The sequence below is a fragment of the Micromys minutus genome (genome assembly GCF_963924665.1).
Source record: "Micromys minutus genome assembly, chromosome: 10".
In the NCBI taxonomy this organism is placed as follows: domain Eukaryota; kingdom Metazoa; phylum Chordata; class Mammalia; order Rodentia; family Muridae; genus Micromys; species Micromys minutus.
Window position 1 is genome coordinate 63273022 of NC_137979.1, and position 13694 is coordinate 63286715.

Genomic DNA, 13694 nt, shown 5'->3' on the forward strand with positions numbered 1-13694 from the left:
TGTGTGCCACCCCCAACACACACACACACACACACACACACACACACAGATGCAGGGGAGCAGCACCCCTTAGGCTGGGCAGAGTGTCAGATGACTTCACATCACTACAGGGTTTATTCTGGTGCCTGGGACCCAGCATAGCCCTACCATCTGACACATGTGTGCACACATCCCCATGGATTCACATGCTTGTATATCAGGAAGGGACAGAGCTGAGGTTTCAGGGACTTTTGTTTGTTTGTTTGTTCTTATTTGAGACACCGTCTCATGTAGCCTCGGCTGGCCTCAGACTTGTTACCTAGCTGAGGCTGGACCCTGAACTGGCCCCCTACCCCCGTCTCCATCTTACTAGAGATCATGCTTTCTTATGTTGGCTGCATCAGCAGGCATTGCCTGGCATTTCTTCTGCTGGACCCCTGGGCTTGGTGACTCTCTCACATCTGCTGTCCTCCCTGGGGACAAACCCTTGGAGCTTCTGCTCCCCCCCCACACACACCTCGACGGTCCGAGCACCTTTGTTCAAGCACCTGTTTCAATCTTGGTTGATTTGCCATGGTGCTTACCCACCCATGCCGCAGCCCTGGCCAGTACCCTTGGCCATTCCTGCTTAGAAGGACACCTGTGTTAGGGACCGAAGCCCCGATCTGGGGTCACACTGCCTCACCTGGATGCCCTCTGTCTCCTGTAGGAAGCGCGCACTGACAGATACCAGAGCGTCTTCTGGCCACTCCTGGAACCAGTTAATGGCGGTGCAGTTGACCACGGCAGGGAACTTCCGGGCTCGCACACGCAGGACAGAGCCCACAGGGGAGAAACACAGAATCACCTGGATGTGGGAGGAAGCACATGTCTGTGGGGGGGTTGCCGAGGTTAGGCAGACAGCTCTGTAGGAAGCACACTGCTCTCCAGGCCTCAGTGTCCACAGGGGGCACCTCTGCAGAGGGGCACAAGGCAGGGCTGGGTAGCAGTGTTCAGCTGCACAGTTCTAACTAGTGCTCTGAGGTGTGCAGGACAGCCCCACACCTGGCTGGGTGAGGGTGGGGTGGGGCTGTGATTTCAGCTGGACATAGAGTGTCTCCTTCTCGCCCAGAAGGCCATCTCCAGACAGGGCACTGGCTTCCTGGGCTACAGAGAGCTGTGGAGAAATGTCTTAGGCTCTTTTAATGGATAGGGACATTGCTTCTCATAGACTCAGCCTTGCTCACGCTGGTTTTCTTTCAGGGCACGGTGTCTGGATGGATGAGGCTGCTGTGTGAGTCAGCAGAATGACTTGGCGCCCCCCTCCCTCTAGAGATAATATGGGGTTGGCAGAGAGGATATGGGGTTGGTAGAGATGATATGGGGTTGGCAGAGAGGATATGGGGTTGGCAGAGATGATATGGGGTTGGCAGAGATGATATGGGGTTGGCAGAGATGATATGGGGTTGGCAGAGATGATATGGGGTTGGCAGAGAGGATATGGGGTTGGCAGAGATGATATGGGGTTGGCAGAGAGGATATGGGGTTGGTAGAGATGATATGGGGTTGGCAGAGATGATATGGGGTTGGTAGAGATGATATGGGGTTGGTAGAGATGATATGGGGTTGGCAGAGATGATATGGGGTTGGCAGAGATGATATGGGGTTGGTAGAGATGATATGGGGTTGGCAGAGAGGATATGGGGTTGGTAGAGATGATATGGGGTTGGCAGAGATGATATGGGGTTGGCAGAGAGGATATGGGGTTGGTAGAGATGATATGGGGTTGGTAGAGATGATATGGGGTTGGCAGAGATGATATGGGGTTGGCAGAGAGGATATGGGGTTGGTAGAGATGATATGGGGTTGGCAGAGATGATATGGGGTTGGTAGAGATGATATGGGGTTGGTAAAGATGATATGGGGTTGGCAGAGATGATATGGGGTTGGCAGAGATGATATGGGGTTGGCAGAGATGATATGGGGTTGGTAGAGATGATATGGGGTTGGCAGAGAGGATATGGGGTTGGTAGAGATGATATGGGGTTGGTAGAGATGATATGGGGTTGGTAGAGAGGATATGGTGTTGGCAGAGAGGATATGGTGTTGGCAGAGAGGATGTGGGGTTGGTAGAGATGATATGGGGTTGGCAGAGATGATATGGGGTTGGTAGAGATGATATGGGGTTGGTAGAGATGATATGGGGTTGGTAGAGAGGATATGGTGTTGGCAGAGAGGATATGGTGTTGGCAGAGAGGATGTGGGGTTGGTAGAGATGATATGGGGTTGGCAGAGATGATATGGGGTTGGTAGAGATGATATGGGGTTGGTAGAGATGATATGGGGTTGGTAGAGATGATATGGGGTTGGTAGAGATGATATGGGGTTGGCAGAGATGATATGGGGTTGGCAGAGAGGATATGGGGTTGGTAGAGATGATATGGGGTTGGTAGAGAGGATATGGGGTTGGCAGAGAGGATATGGTGTTGGCAGAGAGGATGTGGGGTTGGTAGAGATGATATGGGGTTGGCAGAGATGATATGGGGTTGGTAGAGATGATATGGGGTTGGTAGAGATGATATGGGGTTGGTAGAGATGATATGGGGTTGGTAGAGATGATATGGGATTGGTAGAGAGGATATGGGGTTGGTAGTCTTGGTGGCCAGGGCCTTATAGGCAGTGGGAACAGCTGGTAGCCATCAGGAGCTCAATTCCCACAGACAGCATCTGCTGACAGGACCAGAGAGGGACACAGAGGGAACGGTGTCTTTTTGCATCAGCAGGGAACACGTGACCACAGAATCTTAGCATGACAGAGGGGACTGGCTCCATTGGCCTGAAGCTGGTCTTAGGGGAGTTTTGCTTGCTTTTGTACCGGACAAGGGCTCCTTATGGATGTTTGTATGGTGTGTGTGTGTGTGTGTGTGTGTGTGTGTGATATCAAAGAACAACTTTGCAGAGCAGGTTCTCTCCTTCCAACTTCACACACACACACACACACACACACACAGAGAGAGAGAGAGAGAGAGAGAGAGAGACAGACAGACAGACAGAATGAATGAATTAATGAATGAGAGTGCAGGTCCCTCCAGAGCTAGAAGAAAGGTTTGGTTTGGGTGCCCTGGAGCTGGAGTTATGGTGGCTTTGAGCCACCTGATGTGTATGATATGAATGTAACCTCCCTCCCTCCCTCCTCCTATACAAGGCTTCTCCCAGACGGAGGTGCCTCTGGAAGCCCCGTGTAAAGAATCCCAGGTCCGCTCCTTAGCTTGGCTGCTTCCCTTCCTTAGCTGTTGCCATTGCCCTCTGGGCTTTTTATTTTTATTTTTTTAAAGATTTATTTATTTAGTGTATATAAGTACACTGTAGCCATCCTCAGATGCACCAGAAGAGGGCATTAGACCTCATTACAGACGGTTGTGAGCCACCATGTGGTTGCTGGGAATTGAACTCAGGACCTCTGGAAGAGCAGTCAGTGTTCTTAACCGCTGAGCCATCTCTTTAGCCCCTGATGGGCTTTCTCCATCTGGGAACAAATAGTCCCAACTCTACAGAGAGAGGCCCAGGCTATGGGGGGGGGGGAGAGCTGAGCCCCAGGGCAACCGTGAAGGCAGGATCCTACCTTGAGCTGCTTCCGCACTTTCTCGATGAAGAATTTCCAGCACGCCTCTCGGGTGTCTGTCATACCGAGAGATTTCACCTGTGGCCGCATGGAGGAGATAATATTTTCAAGGTCTTCATCCCCAAACAAGCCTGGGATCTCCCCGGAGGCTAGCAAGTCATTGATCAGCACCAGGAACTGCTCCTCGGCCACCTGGGAGTCCGTCATCAGGAACACGGAGGGCACATTCTTCACTGCAGACTTGATGTACTGGTTAGCCAGGTCCAGCTGGATGGAGTGAGGACAGTGGAGTCAGTGACCTCCTTTGGGGGACAGTCTCCACACTCACTTAGCAAGGACACACGGGGAGCCCCCAGATTTACGGAGGAGGCCTGAGACCTTGAGGGGAACACTCCGGGCAACCACCAGCCCAGCTGCCTGGTGAAGGACGGATGGGCCTGTCCTGGATGTAAGATTATTGAGCCTCAGGAAGGAAGGTGTGCGGTATGGGCACAAACCGGAGGATGTCACGCTTCAAACAGTCAGACACTAGAGGACAGACACCGAGAAAGTGTCTGTTTGCTTGAGGTCCCAGAGAAGGAAGGAGGAAGGCAGGGTAGGTGCCAGGGTTGAGGAAGGGAGGGGGAGTTTCAATTTGAAGGCTTTTTTCTTGTTATTTTATTGCATTTTTAAGTGGTGTGATATCAAAGGACAACTCTGCAGAGCAGGTCCTCTCCTTCCAACTTCACACACACACACACACACACACAAACACACACACACACACACACACACACACACGGGAAGACTGATACGGAAACTCAGAGACCCCCAAATAAAACAAATTCCCACTCATGTCCCAGGACCTAACCCTGGGCAGAGTGACCAGTCCCCAGAGTGGCCCAATCATGGCGTTCTCCTTCCACACTCCGGAGAGGGTTTACAAAAGTAACTGCGCCTTCACCAGTGGCCCCTCCCAGCTCTTTTTGGGGACTCCAGCCCTGCCACACAGTGCCAAGCCTCAGCTGCTCTTCAGGACCTCCTTCATGCCTTCAAAGCCAGTGCCACCTGGGTCGCTCTCATAAATTAACCAAGTTTGGCTGCCAGCGTGAGATGCGGCCATGGCCCACTTGGAACCACACAGCTTGTGTGACTCAGAAATTACCCCAGGAGAATTCGCCTCGGCGATGCTGGGCTTAATTACAGCCGGTTCTCCAGCCTCTATAGACCAGTGCCGACTGTTCCCCACAAAGGTTTTACTTCAGAGGTACTGGTCTCTTGTTAATCATAGCTGACTCTTCACCGCCAGGTGACAGGCTCTTAGCTCAAAATATCACACACAAACGGCCCTGGCCAAGTCTTTAGGGACACTCTCAAACTTCCCACTAAAATGGCTCAGGCTGGGCCTCACCATGTCACACGCTTACCTTGACACTCAATGACCTTCCGGATCAAAGTTCAAAGGCCACCCACAGTCCTCACCAAGACACACAAGTCTGCCACAGTGATACCCCACGGCCCAGGGCCAATTTCTGTGTTTAAGGTTTCTATTACTATTACTATGATAAAACACAGCAAAGCAGCTTGACACACCCCTTTAATCCCCAGCACTTGGGAGTTCGAGGCCAGCCATGGTGTCTGCATGGGAAGATCTTGTTTTTTAAAAGGTAAGAAAGGGCTTATTCTGCATAGGAGCCCAAGTTTAGAAACTTCAAGCAGTTCACCTTTGGGGGTTGTTGACTGGTGGTGGTCAAAAGAAAGTCCCAAATTCCATATTTTTGGCAAGCTAATTGTTTTTGAAAGTGAGAAAAAGGGCTCTGAATTTGGATAAGCCCAGGCTGCCCTTGTTCTCCACAGTGGTGATCTTGGGATCAGCCTCAGGGTGAGGGCCTGCTGTGACAGCTGCCCAGCCCTGAGGCTCAGTGATAAATGTCTGAATCCCAGCATTCGACCCCAAAAGCAGGAAGGACAGTAACTTTCCAGGCGACAGAGGAAGCAGCCACTAGCAGGGCTGTCACCCCACCCCACCCCCGTGCAGTCATCGGGTCAGCAGGCTGTGTTTCCGGCAAGCAAGGGCCTTTGAATCTGGGTGACTGGAGAAAGCAAAGCCCCTAAGGCCCCTGCCCACTGAATGCTATGACCAAAATGGCAGGTTCCAGAAAAGCTGTTGGGCCACAGAAGCCTGCGGAGGTGAGGTTGGAAATGCTGCCAGGCAGCTCCTTTGTGGCAGAAACCTCCTCAGCTGCTTCCTTTTGGGAATTCTGTCTCCCAGGTGCCCTTGGAGAACCCACCACAATCAAGGCCACAGAGTATCTTGTTCCCCACTGAGGCCTGACCAGAACCGCTTCATCTTTGACCTAAAGCCTGACCCTGTCCCCTCATCTCTGTTGACGGGTGCTCTGTCCAGTGGCATGCTGGACACGCGTGGGGTCTGCCCTTCCCCTGGGCCACTGTCACTATACATTTCCCCCACAGTCTCCACCTGCCTCTCATTCTCTGTGGCTCTTCCGGACCCCAGGAGGACCGTGCTCATGGCCATCTCCCGGGTGCCTGTCATACCTTCCCACGGGACAGCATCTACAGCCCTCTTCCAAGACTCTTCTAAAACATGTCAGACCTGCCCCTCTCTTTGCTCACACCTCTTTCTTGGGACGAAGGCCGGTAGTTTTTACCCTAAGTGCGGCCGAGTTAACTCCCACATCTTCTCCTCGCCCATCCTCTGGTGCACACCTGCTGCTTCTAGGAGTCACCTTAATGAAACAGGGACGGCACCAGGAACTCTCGGGCACCCTTCGCCTCTGTACCACACCGCTGTAAGACAGCTTAACTGCTCCCCTCGTATGGCATGGGGTCTCCTCCCCAGCTTTTCCTCCTCTCTTAGCTTTGGGTCTGCAGAGGGAGGAAGCTAGCCCCACCATAAGTGTGTGGGGGTGGTGGACTTCAGACCACCATTACAGTGCTCCTGTGGCTGAGGTCTCTGAGTAAAGAACTGGTTGCTCACTATTGGCTCTAAAGCAAAGACCCAGCGGTAAAGTCCCTGTAGGGAAGGAGTACGAGCTGGTGAGCGCGGGGGTGGGTGAGTGGGGGGATAGGGCAGAATCTCTTCAAAAACATGGGCTCTTGGGAGGTGGGGTCCAAACAGTACTTGAGTTGGCGTGGCGACATCACTGAAGACAAACACGTGCAGAAGGCTTCATGTGGAAGGCCCTGTCCCTTCATACTAGAATTTGAAGGCAGAGTTAGCTACTCAGGCTATATATGCGGAATGGAAGCCACCAGAAAGTACAGGAAATGGTCCAGAGGTCGTGGTTCCCAGCCCACGCTGCTGACCCCTGCAGCCCCACCAGTGTTTCCTGTCTCCTTCAGATCCTCATCTGCACCCTGGGCACTGGGCGATCTAAGCTCCAGGCCAGGGAGCTGTGTCTGCCTCGGGGCAGCATCCTCTAGGGGCTCCCTGGGTGTTTTGGCATCACCCAGGCCCTGCAGAGGCAGGTCCAGCAGGGGCCTAGGCAGCTATGACCGTGTGGTGCACCCCTGAATCAATTTCAGGTCTCTCCTGCACTCTGACAACTTGCTCCGCTCTCGCTTAACAGCGCGCTCCCTGGGAGACCAACTTTCGGGAAGGAGAAATCAATGCTGGGTCTGAGCAGCACGCCTGGGGCAGGGCAGACCTACTGCTCTCACGTGGACAGTCAATTCAGGACTAGCCGATGCGTCAGGGCCTGAGGTAAGACAGGACGCCTGGAAGTGACTCTGGACTCTTTAGCCTGGAGGACTGGGGACAGCTTCGTACACCCAGCGACCTGACTGGGGTCTTGTCACTTCCCCACTGATCTCTACACCTCCTCTTATGGTCTCCACTCTCCTCCTCTGCTGAGGTGAAACGCTGGGGATGTAGGACACGTTGCTTTGCCCTTGTCACCGTGTCCTGGCCTTTTTTTGAGGGCACCAGTGACATCGACTGTCCTCTGAGTTGGCCTCTCTTTGGGAAGAGGTGTGTGTGTGTGTGTGTGTGGGCCTCTGCTCTGTCTCCCTTGAGGCCCCTCACCTTGAGGTCTGGGACTGTGTAGCCTTTCTTAAGTGTGATCTGGAAGACGTCCAGGGAGCTGATGTAGGCAGCCAGGCGTGACAGGCTCTGCTTCCCGCTGCCTCCCACACCCACCAACAGGGCGTTCCCCCGGGGGGACTCCAGGATGCGGTTGATCTTGCAGATGTGCGCCACAGCGTCCTCAAACAGCACCTGGGGAGGTCAGAGGGGTCACAGGTGCTGCCTCTCCAGAGAGCACAGGACCTTGCCAGCCAGGGTCATGGGGTCAGGTGATCCCAGGTGCTCATCAAGGTCACGTGACCAGCCACTTATGCTCATAGGAAGTCACCTGCATGGGCCAACCTGGTGGAGAGCACAGGCCTTGGCTAATCAATCCCTGGCAGGTGCTGGCGGCACATGGCCACCATGAGCTGTGGTTTCAAATGCGGTTTTGTTTATAGACTACATTTATGACAGATATGCGTGAAGGGAACACCAGGGCAGTTTTGGGTGCCCGCCGGGTGCTGTGGAAGGTGTCTGTGTGGATGGGGGGGGCACAGTGGCGGCTCAGAGAAAGGAGATCTGTATCCTGGCTGCTTGTCTGGGCCACAGGCCCCAGTGGTGCTCACCAGGTTCATGACTGCGTTGACCTCATTGTAACTGTCCAGGACGTCTGTGAGAAGCTTGTTCAGCTGCGCCACGTCCGTGACGGGGAAGTACTTGGGGTCGCCAATCCCTTGCGAGAAGTGGCAGAAGATATTGGGTTTGGCGAAGAGGTTCTCCTCCCCGAGGTCCTGGGCCAAGACAAGATGCTTTGCTTCCAGGCCACCCAGCACAGGCAAGGCACCTGCCGGTGGTCACCACACCTACCAAGGTGGTCCCAGGAGGCCTGTAGGAGGCCAGGCTATGTCTCCAATGATCCAAACCGTGACTGCGTTGGCCCTTACGTCTCATTGGGTGCTCCCTTCCCATAGGGTGATCCATGATGTGGAATGAATACGTGGTCCAAAAAACACTGGGGGTGTGGTAGCAGGTGACAAGGACTGAGGCAGCTGTGCCCCATTACAGGTGGAGGGCTCTCTGTACAGCTAATTCTCTCTCTCTGCTCCCTCTCCACTGCAGGAGTCATTACATAGGTCTCCCTGTCTCCAACCAAGGACCTTCCCAGAGGGCATGGGTATCCAAGGCCCTAAACAGCCCTAAACGTTGAACCCTCTGTGGACACAGCAGGGGAACCTGATGGCTTAACTTACATCAAAGAATTTCTTGGTGGATGCTATGGTGACCCTGCGCAACGTATCCTGGTCTTTCTCGTCAACCATCTTGTCCCCATACACCCGCTCAGCCTCGTGCAGCCAAAGGCGGACGAGGTCCAGCGGCGTTTTCAGAATCTCTGCCGTGGAGAATAGGATGCCCTGCCCCAGACACACAATGCACAGTCAGCGGCTCTGCCTGCTCTGTGAGGGTTAAGCCAAGCCATGCACTGGGTTATGGGATAGGGAAGTGAGTACTTCCCTAAGGAACTATTTAAGCTACTGTGTGACTTCTGCTTGGGGCCAAAGAAGCCACTGACTGCGGAGGGTGTGTCTGTGTCCTCAGAGGCTGAGGAGTTTCCTCCGGGGGCAGGGGTTCATTTTCTTTCTTTTTTAAAGATTTATTTTATGTATATGAGTATATACTGTCATGTCTTCAGAAGCACCAGAAGAGGGCATCAGATCCCATTACAGATGGTTGTGAGCCACCATGTGGGTGCTGGGAACTGAACTCAGGACCTCTGGAAGAGCAGTCAGTGCTCTTAACCATTGAGCCATCTCTCCAGCCCAGGAGTTCATTATTTTAATGGGAAGCATAGTAGCGAAGGGACAGGGAGGTGAGTTGTGATTGGGGGCATTTATGGTGACATGGTCAGTGACAGTTGCTCAGGCAGACCCTGTATGTGTGGGAGCTCGCACTCTGTGGGGACACGCTGCACCACTCTCAGCCGCCCAGCGGGAAATGGGGAGGCACCTGGGCCTTTGCTAGGATCGACATTTGAGCTCAGAGTTGGAGTGGGAAGGGACCAGCACAAGTTTAACTTTGAGCTTTAGATTTCCCGTGTTAGGTAGGGGACAGGAGCTCTGATTTTATGAGCTGTTGGGAGGAGACAGTGAGTGTATATACTGCTAAACCTAATGCCTGGCTCAGAGTAAGCAGCCATTAAACAGGAGGGAATATAGTGGCTGTCCTCGCATTCATAATCTTCAGCCTGTCACTACCACCACCATCATCACCACCACCACCACCATCACCACCACCATTACCACCACCACCACCACCACCACTACCACCACCACCATCACCACCACCACCACCATCACCACCACCACCACCATCACCACCACCACCACCACCACCACCACCACTACCACCACCACCATCACCACCACCACCACCACCATCACCACCACCACCACTATTATTACCATCACTGTGACCACCACTATCACCATCATCACCAGCACCATCCTTACAAGTCTCCATTCCCCATCACCACCCTCACCGCACACCCATTTTTCATTTCCTCCTGAGCACTGCAGAGGAGGAGAGCCCCTCCTCCCAGGGGCCAGGGACTTGGCCACGGGCAGCGTGACATAGGGCTACAGCAGTACCTGGAATATATTGGAGAGGTCCCTGAGGTTGAAGATGTAATGAAACTTAATGGCCGTGGGAAGGAACGTCGTTGCGATTTTCTGGTGCAAGGCTGTTACAGGAGAGAAGCGCATCGATTCTTACCGACTCTTAATGGCCTGGGGAAGTGCAGGGCTTAAAGTTCCTAAAGCAAATGGACTATGAAATGGTGACAATTTAACCAAGAAATCTGTGCGGCTCTCTGAGGGGGGTGGGCACTTGCTGCTGCTGCTGCTGTAAATCACCTCTCCTCCCTCCAACACCCCCCCCCAAGCAATTGGATTTCACATCGCTCTGAGCTGCAGCATAGCACCATTAAAAAAAAAAAAAAAAGATCGATTCCAAAGAATGGATGAAATATTTACCAGGGGGAAAATAGGAAGCCCCGTCAGCCCATAAGGCAGTAGACTTCGCTAACTGGCTGGAGCGGGGGCGGTCTCGGCTTACCCAGGGCTGCAGTCACCAGATGGTTGCTCAGCCGCTGGACCACCAAGGGGGCTGAGCGGTAGGACAGGTGTTGTGTCAGGATGGTGTTGTAGATGGTGATGAGGGCCTCCTGGCCAGGGAAACTCACAGCAAACACGCAGAAGTGGCGCTGCAAGCAACCAAGCGCTTCCGTTAGGCAGCTCTGGCTGTGGCTAACCCTCGGGGGAGAGCGGACCTGGTCACCACTGACTAATGTATTGGGGGGCATAGTCAGGATGTGTTGAAAACACCCATTCTAGGTGATGCAGCCACTCATACTGTCTCAGGGTTGTACTGCTGTGAACAGACACCATGACCAAGGCAAGTCTTACAAAGGACAGCATTTAATTGGGGTTGGCTTACAGGTTCAGAGATTCAGTCAGACCAGTAGCGTCAAGGTAGGAACATAGTCATACCCACTCCAACAGGGCTACACCCTCTAATTGCACCACTCCCTGGGCCGAACATATACAAATCACACACACTGTGTGTGATTCCCAGAGGCACATTTTGGCACTGAGATCTCAGGCCCCCATTGCTTTGGTCTGGGTGTGCATCTGGGTCCCTGTGGTGTTGGTGATTGGAGACATCAGCCTGGGCAGGGCTACAGATATAAAACTGGACCCCAGATAGTCAACGATACATCTTGGATACATTTAAGTCTGTCTCCAGTGTCACATGGGAAATTCTTATTTGAAAAAGGTATCATGGATTATCTGAAATTCAGTTGCAGTTAGGCATCTGCTGGAGACCAAACCTAGCAAGCACCTCGTGCATGCTACTGAGCTATAACCCCAACCTTTGGTGTTCTGAGAGGGCCTGCATCACAGCCCATGCTGGCCTTGAACTCATGATCCCCTGGCTTCTGTGTCCCAAGGGCTGGGATGACGGGTGTGCACCACACCTGGCACATCTGGCAGCCTTCTGGGGTCATGAGGAGGATTGTCTGGCCTCTCGTCCCGCCTGCTCCCCTCAATTTCCTGACAGGGAAAGGCTAGGGGGTTTTCTGGAGCACGTCAGCCCAAGCTGACCTCTGCTTACCTGTAGTCTGGGGTCAATGGTGAAGGAGCCCGAGGTAGGGTTCATGCAAGCCACATACTGACAGTTGTGCACGTCCTTCAGTGTCAGTTTCTGCCTGTCATACCTGTGTCGGGCAGGGGAACGGACACAGGTGTGAGCATCCCACCACACGGCAGGAAAATGCCCCCTGCCCCCGACCCCCGTAAGTCACCTGGTACGTGCCTAGCAAAGACAAGCTGAGCAGACCTGCGTCCTGAGAGAGCCAGCTGGGGGCTGTGCTGAGGGAGGAGCTGTGACAGGAGGCAGAGCCCGCTGAGCACAGCTGTGGCTTCCAGGTCGGCCATACTAGCTGCTGGTACCTTGGTACTCCTACCTTTGCTCAGCATCACCACCAGTGTGTGGGTGAGCCTGCCTGTAAGGCATGCCAGAACGGCTTCCTGCCCTGTGAGTAAGGGCCTCTTGCATCCTAGGCTGGCCTCTAAATCCCCACGTAGCCAAGGATGACCCAGAATTTGGGATTCTCCTGCTCCCACCTCCCAGGTGCTGGAGTCACAAGCGTCCGCCGCTAGGCCTGGTCTGGACAGTGCTAGAGATGGAACACAGGGTCTTCTGCGTGCAAGGCAAGCCCGTTACCCAGGGAGCCACATCTGCATCCTGTTTAGCTGTGTCACCGTCCCGACTGTACCTCTCCTGTGTGTTTCCTGATTGGCCCTTGGTGATGCTGGTGTTCTCCAGATGAGTACAATGTGTGTGTGTGTGTGTGTGTGTGTGTGTGTGTTGGGGGTGGGGGGTTCCTGTCTGTTAACTATTATGGTGGCCTACCCTATGCACTGTTGAACAAAACCCCACAACTCCAAAGTTAACAACTCCAAGACATGGGAGTTGCTTGGTTGCCTCCAGCCGGGCTTTACAAAGTTTTGTCTGAGAAGCCCTTCCCTGCCCCTCGAAACTTGGAGACTGACTTCCAGTGTCCCTGCCGTGTCTGTGGGTCAGGCACACCAGTGCCTCTTCCCGACACTTCCTGACACAGCAGGGTCCCTTTGTCCTTGCATCTTGGGCCACCTTGACCTCATCTGAAAGGAGGTTTGCCACATGGCGTACACACCTGGGGTACACACCTGGGGTACACACCTGGGGTACACACCTGGTGTACACTGCCACATGGCATACACTGCCACATGGTGTACATAGGTGAGAACAACAGATGACAGTTTGCTTGTCCCTTCCACTGGGTGGCTCCCAGTGATCAAACTCTTGGTTGTCAGCCTTGGGGGCAAAGTTTGCTGAGTCATCCTTGCTGTCAAGGGATCTTCTGACAACTCAAATCTAGCCACACCTCCCCTCCAGCCTTAAGTTTCTTCAGAGACAATCTGAGCTGCAGCAGGAGTTTACTCAGCAGGGGGGGCTCTTGAGGGAGCACCAGGGGCCCTGGACAAACCTTCTGGAACCTTTGATACTGGAACTTTAGGGGCCTGTGTGTGGGGCTGAGGATGAGTCTCCAGCAGCCTCCCCAGGTGGCACCTCATCACCTCACCGCTGACTCCTGTGTTCCAGATACTTTCCCCCTTCCTTCCTGACAGCCATGGAGTGCAACCTTTCCCTCCCCGACCCAGGCTTTGCTGTCACCTCTGGGGCGGTGGGTGGCTGTTCCCACAGCTGGGGTATCCTAAGCCTCATGGGTCAGTGCTGCCTGTGGGGAAAGGTGGGCTGTGGGGTTAGTGTTGGGACTGTGACCTCGTGACCTTGTCCCCTGGGCCTGGTCCCCTGAGCACGCTCCTGGCAGTCCTTGGTTGGTGTGTCTGTGTGGGGTCTCTAGAATTCTTTTGATCTCAGCTCTGGCCTGGGCTGCTTCCTAAAGAGGAACATGGCCTGAACACCCTGATTATTCCTAAGTGTGTCACCTCGGTGTCCCAGGACCACTGGGACAGAGTCTCCTGTGTCAGGCTGAAGCAACCA

The 13694-nt window shown here is 53.8% G+C and overlaps 1 protein-coding gene across 1 annotated transcript in view; it reads right to left on the minus strand.

The window, feature by feature from the left end:
- DNAH17 (dynein axonemal heavy chain 17) overlaps window positions 1–13694 on the minus strand; it is a gene marked incomplete at both ends in the record, with an annotated part of 105900 nt that overhangs the window by 35168 nt on the left and 57038 nt on the right. Inside the window, 8 exons of the mRNA XM_080924155.1 lie at window positions 665–826; window positions 3581–3847; window positions 7608–7799; window positions 8216–8380; window positions 8840–9001; window positions 10235–10326; window positions 10701–10848; window positions 11760–11862. Of these exons, the coding sequence (XP_080780281.1) occupies window positions 665–826; window positions 3581–3847; window positions 7608–7799; window positions 8216–8380; window positions 8840–9001; window positions 10235–10326; window positions 10701–10848; window positions 11760–11862 (1291 nt within the window). The remainder of the gene's footprint in view (window positions 1–664; window positions 827–3580; window positions 3848–7607; window positions 7800–8215; window positions 8381–8839; window positions 9002–10234; window positions 10327–10700; window positions 10849–11759; window positions 11863–13694) is intronic.